Here is a 25,290-nt window from a genome sequence, read left to right on the forward strand (position 1 = left end):
GGAAACCTGGTATCCTTGTCTAAAGTGAACTCTTCTAATAATAAAACACATTAATATATGTATGTCTGATAGTGATGAATTTAGGAGTGGCAACAAATATCTCTTCCCTGCCATATTGTAAATTAGGGGTTGATGCAAAACTGGTAATGTCAGTCAGTACTTTCAAGGTGTGGTCATCCTAGGAATGGAAGGAACTCCGTCCTTAATTTGAAACTCTGGGGATTTCTTCCTTGCTGCTTGGCATTAACTATTCTTCCTTTTTATTTAGAGTTAGTATGCTAAGTCGTTGTTTAATACAGAGTGCTGCGGAGCTGATCTAATCTTCTGCTTTTCAAGTTTTTGTATGCTCGAAGCAGTTCTGGCAATACAATGTGACTCTATGTTGTTTCTGGAAAAAATACTTGCAACTGTGTTGCTGCCTGTCATTAAACTTGCAATAACAAAATAGGTAAAGTGTGTTGTCTCAACAATTTTAGGATATACCATAAGTCAGTAGGATATTACTGAGAAATATTATGTCTGGAATTTATTATTAGCATTTGCATGTCCCAACTATATTCTTGAGCAAAGAAAAAAATAACTGTCTGAATTAATTGCAGAATCATAAGTAACAAGAAGAAAAACAGAACTCTCCAGTTACTTTCTAGAGAAATTTGAGAAAGAGTTTGCAAGTCTGCTAGAAAAACTTAGCTTCCTGGCAAAAACTACAGACGCACAGCTTAACTCCTTTGTTGCTAATCTTATCAAAGACCCTTTGGCAAAAGCAGTTTCTTTTTCTGTTTAGCGAATTCTGAGATCTCTGTATGGTAGTGAGCTTTGGAAAGTGCAGGCTAGACAAAAATATCACTCATGAGGTCAAAAAGTGAAAGACTGACTGAAAAGATCTCCATCCTTTAAATCCCATGTTTTGCTCTTTTGCAGTTAGGACAGCAAGGTCAGTTGTTTTTGTTTCTACCATAAGGAATCGAAGCAAGTTAAACGCTTTATTGTTCGGCAGCGAATTTTCACCTAATCTGGGTCTTCATTCCCAAGCTTATTAAGTCTAACAGGTTGGACCTTGCACATTAGAATAAGGCTCTAGCTAATGTTAGAGCATGCTCTGCTTGAAAATGGTTCTCTAAAGGTATCCAGTCCTTTGGTGGGGTTTTCACATAATAAGAAAACTATCCCTTGAAGGGATCTAAAGTTAGTTTTTTAATCCCCAAATCATGCAGAAAAACTTACCCTATTCTAGCTATATCATTGAGTGCTAAAACAGGAATTACAGATTCATTATTATTACAAACAAACAAACAAGGATCAATGTTACTACCAGAAGCACCATGAGTGTATCCAATTACAAGATAAAAATAGTTAAAAGCACTGTCAATGAAATAAAAGCTACCATTAAGCACCTGGGTGCTAAGGGTGGCGGATAAACCAGGAGCAGCAGTGTAGAGGGACCTATGTCTTTGTCCAAGAGACATGGTGATGTTTGCCATGGTCTTGACTAATGGTCTAGGTATTGTCTTTTCTACTTTTTCCATAAATTTCTTTGTTGATGAATTGAGGTATCAGCTGTCTATTGGGAGAACTAGATGATGTTACTTTTTGTTAATGTTTGGTAGCCTCAGTTGGATAAACTCATGAGACTAAACTGAAGTTACATATATATTATATATTAAATATGTAATATTTTTATATATTCAAAATTCAAATATATGTGTATAGTTAAATAACAAACTATTATATTAATTAAATATTAATGAATAGACATGTCCCATGAGGGGACATGTCTATCCATATTTCATCCAATATAAGAGAGATCTATGTCATTTGGAAAGTGCAAATACATTTGCAGCGATCCTCGGAAAAATCGACATGGTATCAGAGCCAGGCCGCTAATGTAGCTTGTGATGTTGAAACACTAGCAAGAGTTTCCATCAAACAAGACAATTGTCAGCAAGTGGAGATTCTAAAGAGGCTGCTATCAGGATCTCTCTAATAACTGTGGATAACAGTAATGAATTCTCATGGCAAACTATTGATCAGAGCCAGAGCAAGCATAAGCCATGACCAACCGAGTACTATGTTTCATACAATGCAATGGTGGTGTGAATCCTGGTGTCATCAATATTTGCTTTCACCTTCTCTATTTGTGCACGATAGTTAGAGTCAGAGTTTTCCATAATTGCAGGTCTCAATACGATGGGGAAAGGATAAATCTTGTTTTAAATTTGATGTGAATCTCAGTGCAATACAGCTTTTAATGATCAGAGATGCTCAAAATGGCCGTTTACATAGAAATATTAAATCACAGCCAGAGTGATTATTGGAATTATAGTTGAACGCCTTTTTTTTTTACCAATTATACGAAAGAGGGATGGCACCGCAATTGGATGTGACGGGCAGATGAGGTAAGTGAACTGTGTGACAAACACATTCCAAATAAGCGACATGATTGCAGTGTGGTCAGGAAATGAATGTCCAAAAAAAAGGCAGAAATGTTAAGTTGCCCTGTCAACGTATATTACGTGAGTCCTTCAATAACGAAGGTGGAGAGGATAGCAGCGATAACCTCAAAAGGTGGACGGTGAACATAAACCAAACCACGAGAAGATAGAAGAATATGCAGCAGCATTTTGAATTAGGGAAGTGACTGTGAATACATAGGGAACTGATAATAAAACAATTTAGAAATAAAAAGAAATCGAATACATTGGACTTACAGGCATAAGCCTTGAGACTGAGTTGTACGCACAACACACACCATAATATAGGTTATGTGGCAGGGAATACTAAGGCACAAGAAATAAGATTTAAAGACTAAAACAGGTCCCACATGGAAAAAGGGGATTGACGTCAGATCCAGAGGGAGTCTAACACTTCTTTAAGGGCAAATTTGGAAGAGGAGCTTAGATGATTGATATTCAAAGGGAGTTCGAAAGTCCTTGTGTGTGACTATATGATTTAATGGGCCTACCCCCTGTGTGGATCATGAGGAAGTGACGAATTCCAAATGATTAACACTTGTAATTGCAGAAGTTATTGAAAGGTGACAATCTTACAATAACTTAATTTTCTATTATGGTGGATTCTTACAATGTCTATGCAGATCATGATAAATTATTTTTGCATGGTGGATGTTTATATGGTGTACATTATGAGAATGTGTGTGCACATACCTTATAAACATTTTAAGTACATGGTGAATGTTATGCAAATTGATGTTCAAGAGGCCATTACACAGAGTACTTGGTGAATGTCAAATGAGTTGACATTCAAGAGTCCATTACTCACAATACTTGGTGAATATCTTACAAGTCAACATTCAAGAAGCCATTGCTCAAAGAGTACTTGGTGAATCTCAAATGAGTAGACATTCAAGAGGCCATTACTCCCCAGTACTTGGTGAATATCTTGCAACTCAACATTCAAGAGGTCATTTTTTAACATCAAAGACAATACATAATTAACCAGTTGTTTTCAACAATCTCCCTCTTTGGCATTGATGGCAAGCCAACATGTAATAATACAATGAAATTTTAGAGAAAAATGATAGTAAGGATAATATTCTTAATTTCACTCTAATTCTCATCCATGAGAACTCCCTCTATCAGTGTGAACTCCCTCTACCTTCAGTTCCTCCCTCTGTCAGCAAACACTATCTGTCTTTAACATCTTCTTCTGATAGCAAACTTTCTCTCTTTGATATCAAACCAAGTTCATTCTCCCTCTTTGACATCTTAGAGATTTTTTTTTTTGATATGATAGCAAACTCTCCCTCTTAAGAAAATTTATGTTTGTGATATGACACAAAAAACTCTCCCTCTTTGACATCTTATGCCAAAGACAATATTCAGTGAATATCAATGTACCTCATGTACTGATTCATATGCAATCTGTCCTTTTAATATTGCATCAATTGACTGATCTTCAACATGTACTGGTTGATGCATCACTAAAATTTATTTAGTGAATTTTAGATAGGTGAATAACCCCTAACTTATCTCTTATATACAAAAATGCATCTTTAGGTAATGGCTTAGTGAATATGTCTACAATTTGCTCTTTAGTACTCACATATTCCAACTTACCTATTTGTCTTGCACCAATTCTCTCAAAAAATGATATTTTATTGCAACATTCTTGGTCTTGGTATACATCATAGGATTGTTTGATATATTAATTGCACTGGTGTTATCACAGAAGATAACCACTGTCAAATGAGTTGACATTCAGGAGGCCATTACTCCCAATATCTTTACTCAAAGTATTTGGTGAATATCATATGCTGATATTCTGTTGGCCAATACTCATGATATCAAATGTGATATCAAAATGTTCAATATCTTCTCATCAAAGATATTCTTATATTACATTGAGGTAGTATATAGTCATGTGTTTAGCCTCCCTAGCTAAGAGGGAGTGTTGATGTTTGGTAGCTTCAATTGGATAAAATCATGAGACTAAACTGAAGTTACATATATATTATATATTAAATATGTGCTATTTATATATATTCAAATATATATGTGTGTATAGTTAAATAACAAACTATTATATGAATTAAATATTTATGAATAGACATGTCCCATGAGGGGATGTGTCTATCCATATCTCATTCAATATAAGAGAGATGGCTGCCATTTGGAAAGTACATACCTTAATAGGCAATGCAAATAAATTTGCACTGATCCTCAAGAAAATCAACAATTTTGCCACTCTTTCATGTTGCTCGTTTATAATTTTCTCTGAGTTATCACTTCGTTATATTGGTCTCGTTTGGGATGCTTTTCCTTAGGATGTATCTTTGTAAACTTTTTGCATCAATATAAATGGTTAAAAATTATTCTCGTCATGAAACTAACAGAATAAAACAAATTAAGGTTTGATCCAGCTTCATAACATGCACATAGAGATAAAGGGTAAATTAAAATGTCCTACTTCAATCATTCATTCAATACCTCTGGTTTAGAGTCTGGCATGAACATACACAAGCCAAACTCGTGATTAAGAACAGCAATCCCTCCAGGTTGCTGACAACCTGTAAAATACAAATAATCGGCATCCTGCCGGAAAGGATAAGGTACAACATCAGTCATCATTTTTACTGGAGCAGATGTCATGATGATCAAACTCTTTTCTGGGAGCAACTCAAGCAATTTTTTCCTCCTCCTTATAAATTCCTGTTCTGTAATGCCAGGTGTTATTTCTCCTGCAGCTACTACCTGCAAGAGAAAACAAAATGGTAATCAGAAAAATCAAATTGGATTTGGTAGTTACTGAAAAAGAAAACAGAACTTTTTCATGCTTAGAACAGAAAAAGAATGCATAAAATAGACATTAATACAATATGCCATTCAATATTCTATATTGCTCTAAGAAGCATTATAGAACAGGCCAATCCTGAAAAAACTTATTATATCCACTTTGTATAGTCAACACACAAACATATAAGTATTTGAATATTCAGTACTCTATATAAAGCTCAGCACTAATATTATTGGAAAGAGATAAAACAAATACTTTTGTCCTTTTCATCCACAAGATGAATCAACACATCAGGAATCTTACTAGTTAAGAGACATTCAAAGATCATATAACAGGCTCGTCCCGGCCTAGTTCCATCCTACAAGTTAGTAACCACATGATCCAGAGACTTAGTGGAATCATTAAATATAGCAACATTGCTCTTCAGCATCAGCACAGAACTCACCCTGCTCTAATCATTTATGGCTTTTGGATAAAATTATTTTGCTAGATAGAGGAGCCAAACACAACTCTCCATAGATATGCATCAGTATCCCTAACCATTGAAACTGGAGCATTCCTCAATCATAGGTACCAGCACAAAATTTCTCTTTCTCAACAAGATAGAATCCAGTTGTAGAAACAAGTAGGAAATGGCTTTGCAAAAGAGAGAGAAAATCATCATGGAAGAACCCGAGTGATTTAGCACAGCAAAAATTGAAGTTGTCCATATTACTATGGGAATGATCAATTAGATTGTGAATAGAGAAACCAGGAAAAACTAAACAATGTTGATTGCAATTGGTGCAACTAGTGATAAAGACTGAAAAGACAGTACAAAACTCAAGGTAGTACAGAGAAAGATATTTCCAAGGAAACAAAGGGCAGAATACAACAAACTAAGAGCACAATCTGCAGATGATTGTGTTAACTTTTTAATTTGCCTCATGGGAGGCAACACAAAGAAAACATCTCCTAAAATTAGCACGGGAAGCCCCCAGAGATTTAACACTAATAAACCTAGAGCTATGAACAAGAATTAATAGCCATGCACGCTTTACAAGATTAACAATAGGGTTTTGCATTAAGGCAAATAACTGAAAGAAAACTTTAACTATCTTTTTAATCTCAAAGGTTGAGCACAAGACCTAAAAGGTGTGAATCTCGAAGACAAGTTTTTATGTATGAAACTTACATCTAAACAGAACAAATTGAAAGACAAATGCTAACCAACTAGCTAAAGCAAAGGTTAGTGTTTCCACAATAAAACAACCCTACTAAATGAAACCACTATGTAAGATTTACTGAAAGTAAGTTGTAACCAAATTGGAGTACACAAAGTTAACAAGATGAAAGATAAGTGTCAATTCAAAGCTTACAACTAGAAGTGCTCTTTACTATTTATCCACTTATGAAAGACGTTAAGGAAGAACACAATAACTCAAACAATTACTTGAATGAAAATCTCTACGATGTAAGCTTTAATTCAACTATTATTATGAGTTTATGTGCTTTGAGCACTTACTGGTTACTTATAGGTTACAAATATACAAGAATAATATTTTACAGAATTGAGAATAAGAATAAAAATTTCCAAAAGCAATTGTTTTTTTTTTTTAAGTCCTTAAAGCTACTAAAAATGTTGAAATAAGATTACTTTAAGGAAAGTAATCCTAAAACAACTAATAAATTACATAAGACTTGAAATAAACTACCATCAATTGTCAAGAATAGAGCACTAAGAATAGGTGCTGCCAAATATGGTCAATACTACAAAAGAAATCTGGCACGAGGGACCTCAAAGATCCTAGTAAAAAATCTCACACTGAAACAAACATACTCCTTTTACGGAGAGGATTGAAACTTTCCCAACTACTAAAATCTGATGGCAACCTCACCTATATCAACTTAAAACCCTACTTCTATGATCCGGTGACACTACGAGAACCAATACCAACAGATTAAATCATAATTTGAAGAATCTCCAAATCCTCTACACAAGTCTACAAACTCTCAAGTCCTAGAGCTGACCGAGCCGAGTCCAACCGAGTGTTCCAAAGTACTCAGCCAAGTCCTGCTCCAAGACTTGTTGATCAAATCATCAGATGAAAGGAGCAAAATTGGATCCAATGAAGGAAAATAAAGACACTTTTAAAAAAACAAATCTATCATCACTCTGATACTGACTTACATTCTGTTGAAGGCTTTAAAAATTAAGTTACATTAGAAGGGGAAAACAAAGATGTAGATTATATTTCTTTTTCTTCATTTTGACATTATATATAAACATTTATAACGTAGTAATGCATTTAATATTTATAATTTTGTCATATTTCTGTGTATTGTTTGACTTTTAAAACTATGAAATTTCAAATTTTACAAATTTCAATTTGATGATGTGTAATATTTGAATTGTGACAAATTGATAGTCGGATTAGACTTTTATGTTCTTTAAATTTATTTAATTTGTTTTGGGTAATGTCCTCATTTTTAGCCATATTGTGTCTATTACAGTATTTGGTTATTATTTAATAGTATTTTAGGTGTATGTAGTTTAGTTTACTTGTATTAGATTGTTTCTATTTCAATCTTTTGTTTATGATTGCTTCTTTTAAAAGCATCGTCTTGTAATTGCCTATATGTACAACTTTGTTTTCATTATTCAATCAAGCAATTATGGTATCAGCAACAAGCTAATTGCTTTCTTTTTGCAAATTTTTTGTATAACCAAATTCATGTTTATCCTGAATTTATTTCAGAAGTTTCTTATCCATTTTTTAAACAAAAATTAAAGGTTTCTTGGAGAACACACAACCTGAAAAAAAAGTCCTGAGCTTCGTCCAAGGAACAATGTGGGTTTCATCAAGGTTGTCCCTGAACATTTTGGACATTCTTAGCATTTTCAAGGGTTCTGAAAGGTTAAAAGTTTTTTCCTCCTTGAGGCACATCGTATCTGCATTTTTCTTCAATCGCATCTACGTTTTCCAGTGCACCATGTTTAATCTCTCCCTAACAAAACCAACCTATCCTCTTAATTGTATTAGCGAGTGATTAAGGAACAGGCTATATATATATTACAAACATGTGTGTGGGGGAGGGTGGGTGTGTGTGTATCTATAATTCTAATTTCACTAATATTATTATTATCGCACGCACACACACACACAAAAACACACACCCTATATCGTATATATTTTCCTTCTTGTCCTATCCTTGGGATGTGTTGGGTGGATATTTTGCAACCAACTGTTTTGGGTAAAAATCTAGTTGCAAAATAGGATGACCAGCCACAACGTGTGAGACAAAGTCTCTCCTACCTTAAAGGGAAGGCTCCCCTTTCTCATCGTTCCTTGGATCAACTCAAGGTAAGCAAGAAGTCGAGCGATTTTTATAAAATGGGTGTTACCAATATCCTTCTTATATTTCAAGAAAGAATCCACTTACTCATGGAGCTCGTAACTACACTAACTACACTTCTATCAAGAGCTGGAAACAATGATACCGATAAACCTTCACTAACTCAACAGTTAGCTGAAAATGTAACGGTTTGGCTCTAAGTTCGGTCGTACTTATATATGGGAAAGTTTTACAATTAGGGCATAAAGACTCCTAAAAGAAAGAATAACTTAACTATTTTGCAAATTAAGAAAGAAGTATAAGCTACAGACAAAGTTTCTAGCTATATATTTCCACAACTACTTCTAGTCAAAGCTTCGGCTCCGATTGTTTCTTAAATCACTATGCTCTTTTATTAAACACACAATAATAACATGAATCAAGACAATAGGCACAAATTACAGTCAAAGCTTCTAATTTGCTCTATCACAATTGCTTCCATTCAAAGCTTCGAATTCAATTGCTTCTTTTATTCACTTTACTCCCAAATTCATACTACACAATCAAAGTAATGCTTGCGCAAATGTGACAAAGCTTTCTTGCATACAACAAAAAATGATTTTTACAATGAGGGGGCACTCCTTTATATAGGCACAGGAGTTAAGAAAAAGGTGGAGGAAACCGTGGGAGCAACTCAACCAACTTTGACCTAGACTAACTAAAAGAGAAATTATAGGGTTACATGCAACTGCACGTGCACATAGCATTATATGTTTTATATACACATGTAACTCGCATTACATGTAATTACACATTTTCATGTAATACATCTTCTTCAATTACAAACATGAAAAAGAAGAAGAAGAAGAAGACTGAAGAGAACTAAAACAATCCTAGGGATTGTTCTGAAGAGCCTTGTACTTGACGATGCAATCCTGAATGATCACAGGATCGAAAGTTCCTGCACTTTGTACCACTGCATTCATCTTAATAACCATGGTGTTGCGTCATTTGATAACCTCTAACTTTGATGAATTGTTTGTTGTCTTTTGATTACTTGATGTGATCCAGCTTCTCGCTCAAGTTGTCGTGAACTCTCCTTTGTAAATTAGCACAAACTGGAGTCTCTGACACTTTGAAAACCTTCTTAACGATGTCTGCATGTAAACTCGAAACAACTTTCCATCAGCTCCTTTACCTCTTCTTCTTTTTTCGAAGTAAAGTGCTTGCCGCATGAGAATGCGTGCAAATGAGAACTTTTGGATTTAAAAGTGTGACTTGAGCTTTCAAGATGTCATTGCATGGAAAGTGGATTACATGTATATGCAACATGTAATGAGGAATGGAAAGTGAGATGACATGCAAATGTGGATGGAGGATGTGCTTTACATGTAAGTGCGGGTGATGCGATGAGGTGCAAAGCATGGAAAGATTCGGAAACATGTATTTGCTCATGGAGGCGTGAATGCATATGGAGGGATGGAAATGGAAAATGGGATTACACGCATGTGCAGATGATGAATGAGACAGAAAACATGTATTCACATTTGTCTGATGTAATGCGAAGTGTTGTGACATGGAAAGATGGAAATGGAATGTGGAGTGAAGTGAAATGTGCTCAAGTTCTTGGGAAAGAACTTGCAACTTCTTCCAAAAGAAGAAAAATGAAAAAGCAAGCAAGCAAACAACAAAAAACAAACACATGCCTTTGCTCTTAAACTCAAACATGTCAATATGCAAATTGCTTTCAAGTGCAAATTCAAATTTGGAATTTGGAAAAATTCCAAAAAGTGTGAAAATGAGAGTTTTCATCATTTTTAAAGGCAAAATGCACTTTTCATGGCATATATATATGGACAAGTGTGCAATGACAAGCCATAATATGCATGGAAATAGCAAGATAAGCATGAATTGATGAGCAAGTTTGAAAATGTCCACTTATTTGGAGGTTAAAGAGTCAAAATAGCAAGTTCTATAGACTTGAAGACCAATTCTTCCTCAAATTCAGATTTTCAAACAACTTCTTGACTTTTCCCGTACTTGTTTTTTCCAAAAATTAATGAGCAATGAAGGGTCGAATTTGACATGAAAGTGTCAAATACATGGTCTCCAAAGACAATATCATGCATTTAAAACTCAAAAATAATCCCTCTTGATATGAGCTTTATATGGCCTAGAAATGCATTTTTTTGAGTTTTTTGAACAAAAACATGACTTTTTAATACAAAAATCTGGGCCGTTTTTTAAAAAACGTGGCCAAAAAATGCATATTTTTGAGTCATTTTTGACTAGTGAATGCAAAAACGACTTCCCCAAATGCATATACATGGATTAAAATCCAACAAAGTGGCTTCAAAATGCATAAAAATGGATTAAAACCCCAATTTTCCAAGCATTGTAAGCAAAAACGTGATTCATAAAAGGCATGAAATGAATTCGTTTTTAGCTTCCAATGTTGAAAATGTGTATCACAATGCAATGACAAACACTTAAAATGCCAAATCAATTTGGATTGGAGCAAAAACATGGATCAAAAATGGAATTATTTGTGATTTCTTCAACAACGTGCCCTAGATTTGAGTTTCCAAAAAATGTTTTTGAGCGTGTTAGATCCATTTTGAATGCAAGAAAACTCATTGCCAATCAAAATGCCTCCAATGGAAAAAAATCTCATGCAAATCCATCAAGAAAATCTCCACTTATGATCAAAATTGTGTTCTTTGAGGGTAAAGACATGAAGTTTTTCAAAATCGAACCAAAGCACATATTAAAACATGTCTTAGTATAAAATCGGACCTTTTGGAGGAGGATGCATATTTTAAAATGCATCTCACTTTTTAGATATAAAAGCATAAAAACTTCACTTTTGATGCAATAGCATCAAAAAAGTCCACTTACGATAGACTTTTGACGTAATGACATCAAAAAGGTCCACCAAAATGAACTTTATATGCAATGACATGTAAAATGTCCACTTTTGATGGATTTTACATGTAATTGCATATAAAAGGTCCACTTTTGATAACTTAAATATGCAAAGACATAGAAAAGGTCCACTTTTGATGGATTTGTGTTTTCAAGTTGAACTTTATATGTAATGACATGTAAAAGATCCACTTTTAACGGATTTTACATGTCCACTTTTGATAACTTTAAGTGATTTAATAAGCACATGTCAATTTAAATTCATTAAAATATTACTTAAGTGGGACATAAACTATATTTAGCCGATAGGCTATTATAGGTGGGCATTTCAGCCCAAACCTATCCGATGCAAAACAATTAGTTGTTTTTAAAGTGGTTTGCAATATGGTTTGGATTTTGTATCTTTCAGTCCTTCAATAAATGCTATAGCATAAAGATCAAGTGCTCCATCTGATTGCAATCTTTTGAATAAAGGCAGATATTTGTCATCATATCATAATTTGATTTACCAAACTAAATATTAAATGATTTCATTTTTAGTCCCTGCAGGGAACTTTTGTTCCAGGTTGCTAACATGCATTAATTTTGTGTTCTTAAAAGATTTGAAATCATAAGATTATAAGTTCTTTTAATTTAAAAATATTTTCTGCACATAAATTTACATTTATGATTGGTCATTGCCAATTTTGCTAAGGTTAAGGTGTATAAAAAAAAAAAAAAAAATAGAGATTTAACAACATCAATCACTGATAGAAGAATTCTGGAAGGCTCTAGAACCAGGCAGACAAAGTAAAACTAGAAGCACAAGTGGTGGGGACATGGATGGCACAGCAGCGATTGAAGATACAGTGACGATGCCATGATTTTTCCCAGCTGCTTTCCCTCGCAAATTTTAGGTTCCTGTTTATTCGGACCTCTGTACATTTCGAAGGTGGAAAACAGAGTTTCAGATATCAAGGAATTTTTTTTTCATGAATGGAAAGCTGGAAACTATGTAGCGAAGCAACTCTGACTGGACTGAGCCCATTGCAGGATATCGACAAAATTGATATAGCTTTAGAAATTATTAATCAAATACATTTGACATGCTTTCTTTTCTACCGTCCTGCCTGCCTATGCCAAATTCAAAGTTTTTGGAGCAAGATATCGACAACCATCAAAGCAGCCTATTCACGAATTATTTCATGGAAGAATTTGGGAGGCACGATAAGTGTATCACGAATGACTGGAAGGGATCTCACCTTTATGTATTGCAACTCTTGCAGGATACACACAAAATGGGTGTGCTGGTACAGCTTAAGAATTATTTTAATCAAATGCAATTGGCATGTGCAAAGCCGAATTCCATAACTTTTTCAGCGTCCTCCCTGTGCCAAATTCAGAGATTTGGATGATTTTCAACTAGACTCTTTTGTTACATTTTGTTTGACGCCCTGAGCATTCGCTCTGGAAATGCGGTATAGATTTCTTAACACTATTTTGATTTTGTATTCAAATAGTTTCAATAGCCATAAATGACTCTAGGATTTCAGTTTAAACAAGTTTTAAATACAGTTCAGTTTAAGCAATGTAAATAAAATCTTAGTAACAGTACAACAATTTATTTCTGATTTGTTGTTTGAATATGTTATTTTAGTGGCACAAAATATGGATTTCTCTTTTGTTATTACATCATTTTCTTGACTTTCAGAAATTTATCGTTGATTATTCATTAGTTGGCCTAATTTTGTCCATGCTTGAACAACATTTTAATGTACTATAGCTTTTTAGGTATTTCTATTCTATTTAATTATAGCCAGTTTGAAATTAAAATGATAAAATTAATATTAATATCATATAAACATAATGAATAATGAATAATAATGTATTAATTTTAATATTTAATATTTTCATACATAATTCTAGTGTAAATTTGAATTGTAATATTTCTTCTTTTAAAATAGAGTAGGAGTCAATGGGCCCTTTCTCTACTGGTGAAGTTGAATGGCTCACAAAGAGCCCACTAGGGATCAAGTCTTGCTGAGTGCAAGGCTCCGACATTATAAGGTATGAGGCCAGGATCATGCCCCAGGTGATTTTGACGGCATGGATGCCCCTCAATCGTTGGCTCTAAGCCGAAAAGGTTTTAGGCACGAGTGGGCCCGTATCGGCTTCCTAAAAAGTCTATGTGGTAGCCTTCGCTGGTTGGTAGCTCGCAAGCTTCATGCCTCGTTGGGCTGCCTCGCAGGTCTGAACCCTCCATCAAAAAAAAAAGAGTAGGAAACATATAGGATCTCCACTATCTACATTAAGAAATAATCATAACATTTTTTTGTCACTTTATTAGTTTTAAAAATATGACATGCTCTTGTTGATCTTTTATTGTTTCATTTTGGATTCCATGCATAGTTCTTGCCAGTAAAATTTGAATGTTTCCTTGGTCTGAAGGTGCATAGTGGTAAAAAGATTAAAGAACAAAAACAACAAGAAATAAATTCCCATGAGTAATTCTCCACAACCTTCTAGATAATGTGGACAGTCAATTTTAAACAATTGGTTTGCGTTGCTTGGTTGATACAATGTGCTGAGAGAGAGAGAGAGAGAGAGAGAGAGAGAGAGAGAGAGAGAGAGAGAGAGAGAGATTGAAAAATGTACATTCAGAATTAATTTTTCATTGTCTATATACTTCATACTCTTTGTATGATTATATTTCATATTTTTTAATGGTTGATGCTTGTATGCAAAGTGTATGTATGCAATGGCCACTACTATAACCCCTCCATACACTTTGAGGACAAATTACTAAGAACATAATCAATCAACTAAACCATTGCACCTCACCTGTTAATTCTAATATAGAAATTTTGTTATTACTAGAATGCGAAATAGAATACCTAATCATGTGATCAATTTTATATTTACACCTTCATACAAATGCTATATGATCTCTCTCTTGCATACTATATTGGAGTCCAATCATCTTTGTTGCCCCTCATACTACCCCTTTCTCATTATTCCCAAACTTCATAAGGTAGGGACTCTAGAGCTCTTGTTGCATTTGTTTTCATTCATCACCTATCTTTTGCACTCTAAAATCATAAAATGACTGGTGTTCTGAGGTGGAATGCACAAGCACTTCTAATTGGAGAACCAACATTATTTTTCTGACAATGTCCATGGAAACCCTTCCTTTTGCACATCCACTCAACACATCCAGAAGACATAATATCCTCTCGTAGGTTCTTTTCTCTGATGAGGAAGTAATTCAATCAAGGCAAAGACTGCCCTACCTCGATGGCTTCCATTTTGTTGCGCCCGTTGTTCAACGCAATTGCAGTGAACATTTCGAGGAAAGCCACGATGATTTGGTGGCACACTTCCTCCATCAACAGCTCTAGCAGCCTTTAACTCAACTTACTAATAGCGTTCATTACAAGTCATCTTAGGCTTTTCCTTGACCTCGTCTATAAGAGCATGATGGAATAAAAGCGTGCATTAGAGGTGCCTCTCTTAAGAATGGAAGCCAAGGAGGCCAAACACGCTCTTGTGGCAATGGAATCAAGTGTCTCATCTAGGAAAGGAAGAGTGAAGGATCCCCAAGGCTTCCTCACAAGTGACTACAGAATCGTAGCATCAACCCTCTTATTCATCTCTTTCTGTGGAATGACTTACAATGATAGAGATTGTTCAATGAACATCGGTGCTATAGACTCCCCATCTTCATGATTGTGTTGCCCGATAATGCCATAATCTATCTTTGCAAGAAAATTACGAGTGCTATAACAAAGGTAACGATCTCCCACGTATGGCTCTATGAGAAGGGGGAAATGGCCTTGTTGTACCCTACTCTTGTCTCCGATGGGGTCTGCTAGAACGTCTCAACGATTTTTGACACAATATAGCTTAAGTGTTACCGTCAATATTGATAGTACACCATATATGTGTTCATATCCCATGTATAGTTTTTATGTTCAAGGGTTGTAAGTTGTCATTCTCAAAACTCTGTGTAATGTTTACAACGTATTATGCTTATCTTTTGTTTACACTTTGCCTTCTAATAGCCTAATTACAGGTAAGTAGTTGTGATACGCCCATATCATTTTAGAGAGCACTACTTATAATATTAATCTTGTTGTTGAGTTCTATAATAGTTTTGGATGTCTTTGATAATGGTTAGTTGCTCCATGTCATAGTAAGATATTTTTATTTGGGATGATATCTATATCTATATTTATTATTATTATGTTTATTAAATTTGATCTTGAAAAAGGGTCATACATTATAAAAGCAAAATAATTGATTCTATTACACGTTTGTTAATCATTATGCCTATGCACAATTGTGATTGTTGTCTTCACTATCTATTATGAATTCCACTGCAAGTGGGAGAAATGAGTTGTTACATTAAATCTTGGGTTGACTCTATTTCTACATATTAAAACATCTATAATAATAAATAGAGTTCATTTATTTATGGTACATATACGAGATGCTAATACATATGAATCTGTAAAAGAAAATAAAGACAATGCATAGTATACAATAACATATTTAATATAAAGCTATTCTATTGTATACACAATACTAGTAGATTTTAAAATTTAAATAGTATAATGTATACTAGCATATATATGTTAACAATAATTTATAGTGTAGGTTCGGTGCATACCAATTAGGGATATCTTCATGCTACAAAGCACAAAAGACATGATAGCATTTGATCAATGTACATGTGTGAACCCAAAAGTTCTATCTGACATTGTAGTATGTAGTATGTGTACCAGTTCAAGAGTTAAAAGATGAAGTTATACCAGTTCAAGAGCTAAAAGATGTTAAGTTATAAGAAAAATGTATTAATTTACACAATATTATGAACTTCAAATAACATAGAACAAAATATCAACATGCATGATACTGAAAATTTCTACTAACATGCAAGAAATAAGAAAAAATTAATAATATACATTTTAATATAAATCTTTAACAGCATGAAAATTATATCCCTCTTTCTATCACTATTTCTCCATCGTGCTTGGTATTAAAGTCTAAGTATCTTTCTATTCATAAATTTTTATTTAATTTTACCCTAAAATTTCTTATACTTACATGAAAAATGCCCTAAAGGGGTTGTGTATAATGTATAATACATAGCATGTTTGTAGTATGCAAAGGTAATATTGTATAGATGTGCATCGTGAAGAACTAATATATTCTTTTAATATTATTGCAAGATGTCTTCATAACTACAATGATAAGGAAATCTTGGCATGGATACGAAAATATTGAGGAATAGGTAATAATATTCTTAAAATAGATCCAATCTAGTAGTTTTGAAAATCAGCTTGGGACAATGGTATTCTCTAATAGGGCTAGGGAATTTAGGTGAGCCCATTTTTGTTTTGATTTCCTTATTTTGTCGTAAATATAGCAATGCAATTGTTTTGTAGATGGAGCTCGACAGTGAGAGGCCCTCATTTTGATCCCCAAGGATCACACAATTACAGAGGTATTACCATTTCTAGAAACATTGAGCATGTGAACTCAAGCCTCTTCATCAATAGGAAACAACACTGTACAATGGATGGCATTCCCTTTGTACAACCTAATACAACATAGAAGCTTACAAATTACTACAACATAGGTGGATAGTTTGTCTTAGGCAGCTTCCCTAACAGTCTAGATGGAAGATCTCCTTACCAGTACACTATTGTGATCTCCAAAGCGTAGTAGGTGCTTATTAAGATTGTATTCCAAAACTACGAAAACACCAATTAGAAATGGAATTTGGATTGGTACTCTTTGTCTTTAGTAGGTTAAGTTACAAATCTTGAACTTGATAATATTTTTCCAGCTCTCCTTTTTATTATATTGCTCTACAAATTCATGCGTTGTGAATTAACAAAATATATTACAAATTTAACATCAAGTATACGCTCAAATAAATGCTCATAAAGAGACAAGTAGTAAAAAAAAAAATTACTTTTATTGTGCATCTTTACCTTATTGTGGAATTTTATCACTATACTTCTAAAACAACAAAAACTAACTTACAATGTTGTTTCCTAATCTTTTAAGCAAGAGAACCTAAAATGGCCATCATTCTTCAGTTACTATCTCAAATGGTCATAATATTTTTAATCGTACTAGACAAAAAAATATGCATGGGTAATCATCACCTTTTGTCACTATTGGCGTACCCCTTGCTCCTTTGGGTGCAAGTGCTAGTTACATATCATATTAACAATATATGTAAATATCATTTAAAAGGTAATATTTACTAGAGCATTTGATTTAAATGCTAAAAATTAATTTGAACTGTATAGTTAATATAGTCACTTAAGTGAAAAATCAAAAAGTAACTCAGCTTAAAATTATAACATAAAGTGCACTATAGTCACTTTAAGTGAACAATTTTAAGTTAAAGTAACTTAAAAACATAACAAAAAGTGAATTTAAGTTATATTTTTCAAAAAGTCAAAGTCAAATTAAAAATATAACATCATATTTTAAATTCATGCTGTTACACCAAAAAGGTCCACTTTTGAGACACTAAAACAGACATTTCTTAAATGACAACTCCGATTGACCTCTAGGTTAGACCAAATCAAAGGGAAAAACGAAAGGCATGACATGAGTGAAACTAAAAGACTAAAAACCAACAAACGCAAACTCAAAAGCAAAGAACGGACGATAAAGGCTTCAAAAATCAAGCAAAGGCTCGACAGAAAGCAAAATGAAAAGGACTTAACGAAGCCCTTCAGTAAAATGATTTGATATACAAATTGAAATGGATCAATTGATCAATATTAAGCAATTGAATATCAAATTCAAGCTTAGAGAAACATGAAACTAGCTTGAAAAAGTTTCGTGTTGTTACCAACATTTTGTGGTGACAAAATGCAGGACAACAGGATGAGTACCCAATTTATGTAATGTCCCCATCTTTTTAGCCTCTTAATGGAGTTCTTAGCCTTTACATTCTCCGAAGGCTAAGTGAAGGAATAAGGAGAAATTTATCAAATTAATTTCTTATAGTCATTAAATAAATTAAAATTAAAAGGTGACTATATTTAATTAATTTAATTAAAAGTGACTACAGTTAATTAAATAAATTAAAAGAATCTTCTAGGAGGAATTAAATATTATTTTATTTCTTCTAGAAGGAGGTCCATCTATTGGACCAAAAGAATAAATAGGGAGGGTAGCCTCATTGTTGATCATCGAATGTGTTGCCATCTACTCTTTTGGATAGTTTGTAGACCCAAGGGTTTCTGCAATTGCTACATTGATCGTTGGGAACGAACACTCTCATTGATTTGCATAACTGAGGTGGTGAAATATCTTTCGAAGGGTTGCGGTTATTGGAGAGGACAAATCAGTCTTTTCATTGTGCCAAATTTGTGGAGTAAGGAATAAGTTGGATATTGCTACAGTAACTCTGCTATAGTAAGTTTGCTACAGTGTCACTACTATAGTGTCGTCGTTACAATGATTTGCTACAGTAAAATTCGGATTTTTTAAGCAATTCCAGGTTTTTATCTACTACATTTTGCATTGTTTAAGAGTAGATGTTTAGGGCATTGGTAGAGTTTTTTTAAATCTGTTGTAATTTGATTTATATCAGAAGTTTTAGATCAGAATTTGTTACCCTAATGCCTTATTTATGTAGATGCATATTTTCCTATTTGTAATCAGTGTTATACAAAAACATTTGCATCTTCATTGTTAGATGTTTTGGAGTTCTTTGCAAGCATATTTATTAAAGATTGGCATTTAGAAAGCAATCAGAATTTAGATATGCAATATAAGTGAATTAGAGAAGAATTTGTGTCTGACAAAATTATAACCGGTCGGGGTTATCACAAATTATGTCTCTGATTCCTTCCACTAGAAATAAGTATAACTTTTCTGATCCATTCTATCATCCAAATCCATTCTACTGGTCCTTCCTATGTGATCAGTACCAAATGTATTATTATAATCTCCTATTCAATGCCCCTGAAGAAACGGGTTTGATCTTCATTATATATCTTTGATGATTGAAAGGTAGCCTCCTTTGGATGATAGGAGAGGCGTCGCTTCATGACCTTAAACAGATTGGTTTATTCAAACCAATCGCATCTTTCACTAATTAATGTACATTTATATTAAGAGTTGCCAAGATGATTCTTGAAATTATTCCCTTAAATGTATTTCTCCATGATTATTTATTAATGAGTTAACCAATCAAAATCTTCCTCTAATCAGCGATAATGCTAATCTCCTCTGAGCAGTGATAATTATACAAGCCAATTATCCTTGAACAATAGTATCCCTTAGTCAGTAGTCGTCTTATGATATTCCCTTCATTGGTGGTACCATTCATTACCATAAATCAGTAACTTATCTTGGACAGGTCTCTACTCTTCTGTTTCTGTACTTCAAATGATCGGGTATCGGCCATATTGAACAGTCTTTCTAGCAATCACAATGTTTCCTTTTAACAAAGACAGATAGTCGGAATGTTAATGATTGCTGCTCTTCAGATCACTTTCCAGGCAGTATTAATTCTCCAATTGCCGAGCCCAATAGATAACAGGAATGCTAACATGTGCTGTATGTTCAATATCTAATTGTATGTGTCTTATTCTTGTTCTCTCACAAGTAATCACTGTCTACCCAAACCACTGATAATATCATTAGTTAATATCAGTATGTTACTGATTATATGTGGACTTCTATTACTGTCAATAGTTCCTGTCCATGTCGCCAACTTAATTATATCTATTCATTGTATTTGCCATGTTCAGTACTAGCAGTTGCTGATATTTATCAATCGCTTATTCCTTCCATGCTGACATGTCTCATGGTATAAGAAATGGTCCGCATCCTTAAATGTATTAATTGCTGCTCCTATTATTGATCTTCAATGTCAGTTGAAGATGATTAGTGTTGTGTGCGCTTTAGTCAGAGAATCAATCAATATTGTTATTCATTGATCATATCTACTATGGATTATTGTTACATGATTCAAGAAGAGTTGGCAGATTAACGGATTTCCGGATGATTCATTGATTAACAGAGGAACAAATGTGTTCCTTATAAAGAATTACAAGGACGTTGTTTTTAAAAGAAACAACGTAGACTGAAGACGGAATTAGAAACAAAACTAGAGACAGGATAGGAAACATTCCTATCTGGACTGAAGAAAAAAGAGACGGGATAGGAAACATTCCTATCTAGACTGAAAGACGGACTACAAACAAGTAGTTGACTATTATAGAAAGTATAAGATATTATCTTAATACCCTCCCTTAATGGTCAACATACGGATGTTGGAACATTCTGTGATAATTGAGACCCTCCCTGGATCTACAGAATGCTGAAACCAAGGAGCTTTGCCAAAAGAGCGCTATGACTCAAAATAAGTTGCATTTACTTCGTTTTTGTGGAAAAAACGGTAAAACCCAAAATCTCACGCAACCTTGCATATGACAGACAACATGAAATGATTTTTGAGGAGAAAATCAACAAACCCAGAATCTCACACAACCTTGCGTATTAAAGACAACTTGAAATGATTTTTGAGGAGAAAATCAACAAACCCAGAATCTCACGCAACCTTGCGTATTACAGACAACTTGAAATGATTTTTGAGGAGAAAATCAACAAACCCAGAATCTCACACAACCTTGCGTATTACAGACAACTTGAAATGATTTTTGAGGAGAAAATCAACAAACCCATTAAAAACAGAAACAAATTCAGAAGGCGAAAAATGCAGCTTCGCCTTGATCAGGACCCAGAGAAGTCGGACGCTACGTAACACCCAGAACAAGTTGATCGGTGTTTCGATATTCGAAGATTGCGATGATGCGCTGCTTCTAGGTTCCATAATTGCGACCATTGAATTTGGAATTATGTTCGAGCAGAATATTTGTCAGAGATGCCATGGCACGTTTTTCAATGAAAAACTGTGAAAATCTGTGAAGGCGCATTTTTCGAAGCAAAAATACGAAAGACCCAGAGGAAATCTGCTGTCGTTTTTTGGATCCATTGGCTTGAAAATCGAGGCACAAAAATCGAGGCACTCAGAAAAAACGGATGACAACCCAGTTGAGCTCTCGAAAAACCCATCAAGAATCTCCAAACAAAATATTTTTTCGACCCCAAAAATTAGGGTTTCGAAAAAAAAGGCCCTAGCTGAAAAAAAGTTTGAAAAAACTTCAGATTTCTTGATAAAAAATGGCAGATTTTTCTTCAAGGACCGATGTGCATGGACGAATGGGGCTAGAGTGTGCTGAACAAACACAGGCAGACCCGAGTTCGGGAATTTCTCTAGGCCGAAAACCCTAAGCGGGTTTTAGAGAAATTCAACAGAAATAATTTTGAAAAAATTTAAACAAATAATTTTACGAAGAAATTATAAATTTTTTCAAAAAAATTTAAGTAATAGCTCTGATACCATGTTACAAGATTCAAGAAGAGTTGGCAGATTAACGGATTTCCGGATGATTCATTGATTAACAGAGGAACAAATGTGTTCCTTATAAAGAATTACAAGGATGCTGTTTCTAAAAGAAACAACGTAGACTGAAGACGGAATTAGAAACAAAACTAGAGACAGGATAGGAAACATTCCTATCTGGACTGAAGAAAAAAGAGACGGGATAGGAAACATTCCTATCTAGACTGAAAGACGGACTACAAACAAGTAGTTGACTATTATAGAAAGTATAAGATATTATCTTAATAATTATATCAGCCTCTTTATGAATGACTGATTTCATTAAGGTGACAGGTTTTTACTATCATGATGGTTGCCAATTTCTTATCATGATCTCATTATATAATATTATTGTTTTTTGCTACATATTTATTTAATTTATATTCTTTATTGTACTGTTAAATCTTATTTCAAGAGTGGGACATTACTGAAACAACTTATTCAATCAGTCATCATTTCATGGTATCAAAGCCCATAAGTTAGTCCTTGTAGTTTCATAGCTGGAATTTTTAAGCACTTTTTAGCAAAATTTTATCAAAAATTGTCTAGAATCCTAGAAAAATTCAAGAAATTTTTAGAAGAGTTTTATTTTTTGATTTTTTAATAAAAATAAAAAATTAAAGGTCTCAAAAACATAAATTTTTGAAATTGCAAATATTTAAAGATTTCAAAGGTTGTCTTTATAGTTTTTGAAGGATTTTTTCTACAGAGCATGAGGATTTTCTGCCTCCAAAACAGCGTTTTTTGGAGGTTTTGTTTGACACACTGAAGGTTTCTGCATTTCCTCATCGATGATGGGTTTTCTAATTTTTTTCCATAAAAAAATGGTGGATTTTCTGATCTTTTTCCACAAAAAAACATGATATGTTTTATTACCTTTTTCCACAAAAAAGCATGGTATATTCTGATTTTTTCCACAAAAAATCATAATGGGTTTTTTTGGTTTTTTTTCCCCCAAATAATTACGTAGATTTTCTATTTCTTTTATGGGTTTTGCTCCATTTTTTCCACAAAAATCATTATGTTTTGTACAAGGGTTTTTGCTCAACTTATCTAAAAAAAAATTGTGCTTTTCTTTGTCATAAAGTTACTGGCTTTTTAATGATTTTGAAAAAAAGGTTTGTTTTGTTTTTCCCTCGTAATGAAGGTTTCTGAAGATTTTTCCACAAAATCACGGTTTTCTATCTTCGACAAAATGTTTTGATACTCTCTTTGAAAATTGTGATTTCTTGCAAAGTGTTTTGGGTTGTACCTCGGGTTTCAAGGCAAACATCGTTCCTGCAAATGTACCAAAGTTTATCGGTGCTTGTCGGTGTTGACTTTTGACAATTTTTGGCAAAATTGGTGTTTTTCAGAGTTGTTGAGTTTTTTTTGAAGCTGATCTTGGTGGCTCTGGATAAAGTGAGGGACAGTTTGTGACCTGACATCATGTTAGAAGGATTAGGGTAAACTTGGTCATATCCAAAAGTTCTGCAGCACTAGGCTCATGTCACAGAGCGTTCTGATGAGAAGGGGACAGCTTTCTATGCATTCATGTCCAAATGACTTGCAGATTTTGTCTATAGGGTAGCTAGATAATAAATTAAGCATTGAGGGAGGGCATTAGAATAATATTGTATTATTTACCTCATAATGATCATTTAAGTCACTTAGATGTATCTGGTCACTTAATGTATCTCAAATCCATTTGGTCACTTAATATATCTTCAGATGTATCTCGTCACATAATGTACGTAGTCAATTAATTAGTTTAGAATAATTTATAATTCATTTCTCAGTTACAATTGTTTCTTTGAGAAACATTGTCTTTATATTTCCTTAATTAAGGATCCTTCATCTTCTGTATAACAACTCATTCAATCAATCAATTATCATTTCAAAGACTGACTTGAAAGAGTCAATATCTATGTATTCTTCCGTATTTTGAAGTTATCATTATTATGTGATTTTTATGCAATGCCATTTAGAATCAGCACATAATCACTAGGTATCTTGAAATTTCTTAAAATAAGCATACCTTTAGAAAGTTTAGACAAGTCAATTCAGAAATCAAACTTAAAGTCTACAATAAGCCATATTTTTGTGGTTACTTAAGCCATATAAGCAACAATTGGGGATAATTGTGATATTGCTATCAAGATTTAACTGTGTGATTTTGAGTCAAACTCATGTTTCATGAGTAGTGATTCAACATGAAACCATCTCTCATGAGAATAAATGGAACACTTAGCACTCATTGGATCTAGGTGATGCTCACAGGGGTGAAGCACCGAGACTTCCCAGGAGGTCACCCATCCCAGTACTACTCCAACCTGAGCACGCTTAACTACAGAGTATCCTCCATGGTTAAACCCAAAGCTTGCAACCCCATTTGCAAAACCTTCACCAGGTGTTGTGCCTTATGAACCATTCATTAGAAAGCCCCTTAAGCTCATCAATTGATAAGTAGGAGATAATTTCCACAACAAGTCAAATTGTGATATTGCTATCAGGATTTAACTATGTGATTTTGAGTCAAACTCATTGACCCATGTTTCATGAGTAGTAATTCAACATGAATCCATCTCTCATGAGAATAAATGGAACACTTTGCACTCATTGGATCTAGTTGATGCTCACAGGGGTGAAGCACTGGAACTTCCCGAGAGGTCACCCATCCCAGTACTACTCCAGCCTGAGCGTTCTTAACTATACTATTTTAAAATATTGACTAATGTTCAATGCTTTTTTCATGAAACCATGATTTTGTGTAATATCCCTATAGTGCGTAATAAAATAATGTTGTATTTAGATCTAGTTAAGCTTGTGGGAAAGGGTGGTTAAGAAGCGAGGGGATGTGTCAATTGGTTTTCCAAACCAACCAAACCATTATATAAGAACTTTGGACTATGATTGATGTACTCATGTTTTTGGTGATCAATAAAGTAATAATATTTCATCGCCATTTGGTATTATGGTAATGAATGTTTTGATGGTACTATTGAATCCATGTTATATTACTCTGTACATTGTGCATTGATAACCATTCTACATTTTGGCATCGTTGCCCAAGTCTGATCCTAGAGGTCGTTGGCGAGGCAAGATGGAGTAACGGGAAGACCCTTCTTACCACGTATACAAGTAACGAACAGTAATGGTAAAGAGGAGGAAATAACCAAAGACGATCAGTTGATACACAATGTGGTGACAGCCTGTGTCGACCAATACATGCAAAGGGAAGCCCACAAGAGAGCGGTTCCAGAAAGCACAATACGAGACGAATTTTCAGTACTACCAGCGGTGTACAAACTACGATCTACTTGGACAAATCCCTCGACTACTGGCAAGAAACT

At 34.0% G+C, this 25,290-nt stretch overlaps 1 protein-coding gene across 8 annotated transcripts in view; it reads right to left on the reverse strand.

The window, feature by feature from the left end:
- Positions 1 to 25,290, reverse strand: part of LOC149579640 (Metallopeptidase M24 family protein) — a 290,429-nt gene that overhangs the window by 230,681 nt on the left and 34,458 nt on the right. For all 8 annotated transcript variants that reach the window (XR_016352550.1, XR_016352548.1, XR_016352549.1 and 5 more), the window contains one exon: positions 4,947 to 5,210. Coding sequence is in view for 3 of the 8 variants with exons in the window: in XM_089786206.1 (XP_089642332.1) it covers positions 4,947 to 5,210 (264 nt within the window). In the remaining 5 variants the exon portion in view is untranslated. The remainder of the gene's footprint in view (positions 1 to 4,946; positions 5,211 to 25,290) is intronic.

The sequence above is a fragment of the Cupressus sempervirens genome, chromosome 1 (genome assembly GCF_028749045.1).
Source record: "Cupressus sempervirens isolate cs-2001-9-10 chromosome 1, ASM2874904v1, whole genome shotgun sequence".
Classification (NCBI taxonomy): Eukaryota; Viridiplantae; Streptophyta; class Pinopsida; order Cupressales; family Cupressaceae; genus Cupressus; species Cupressus sempervirens.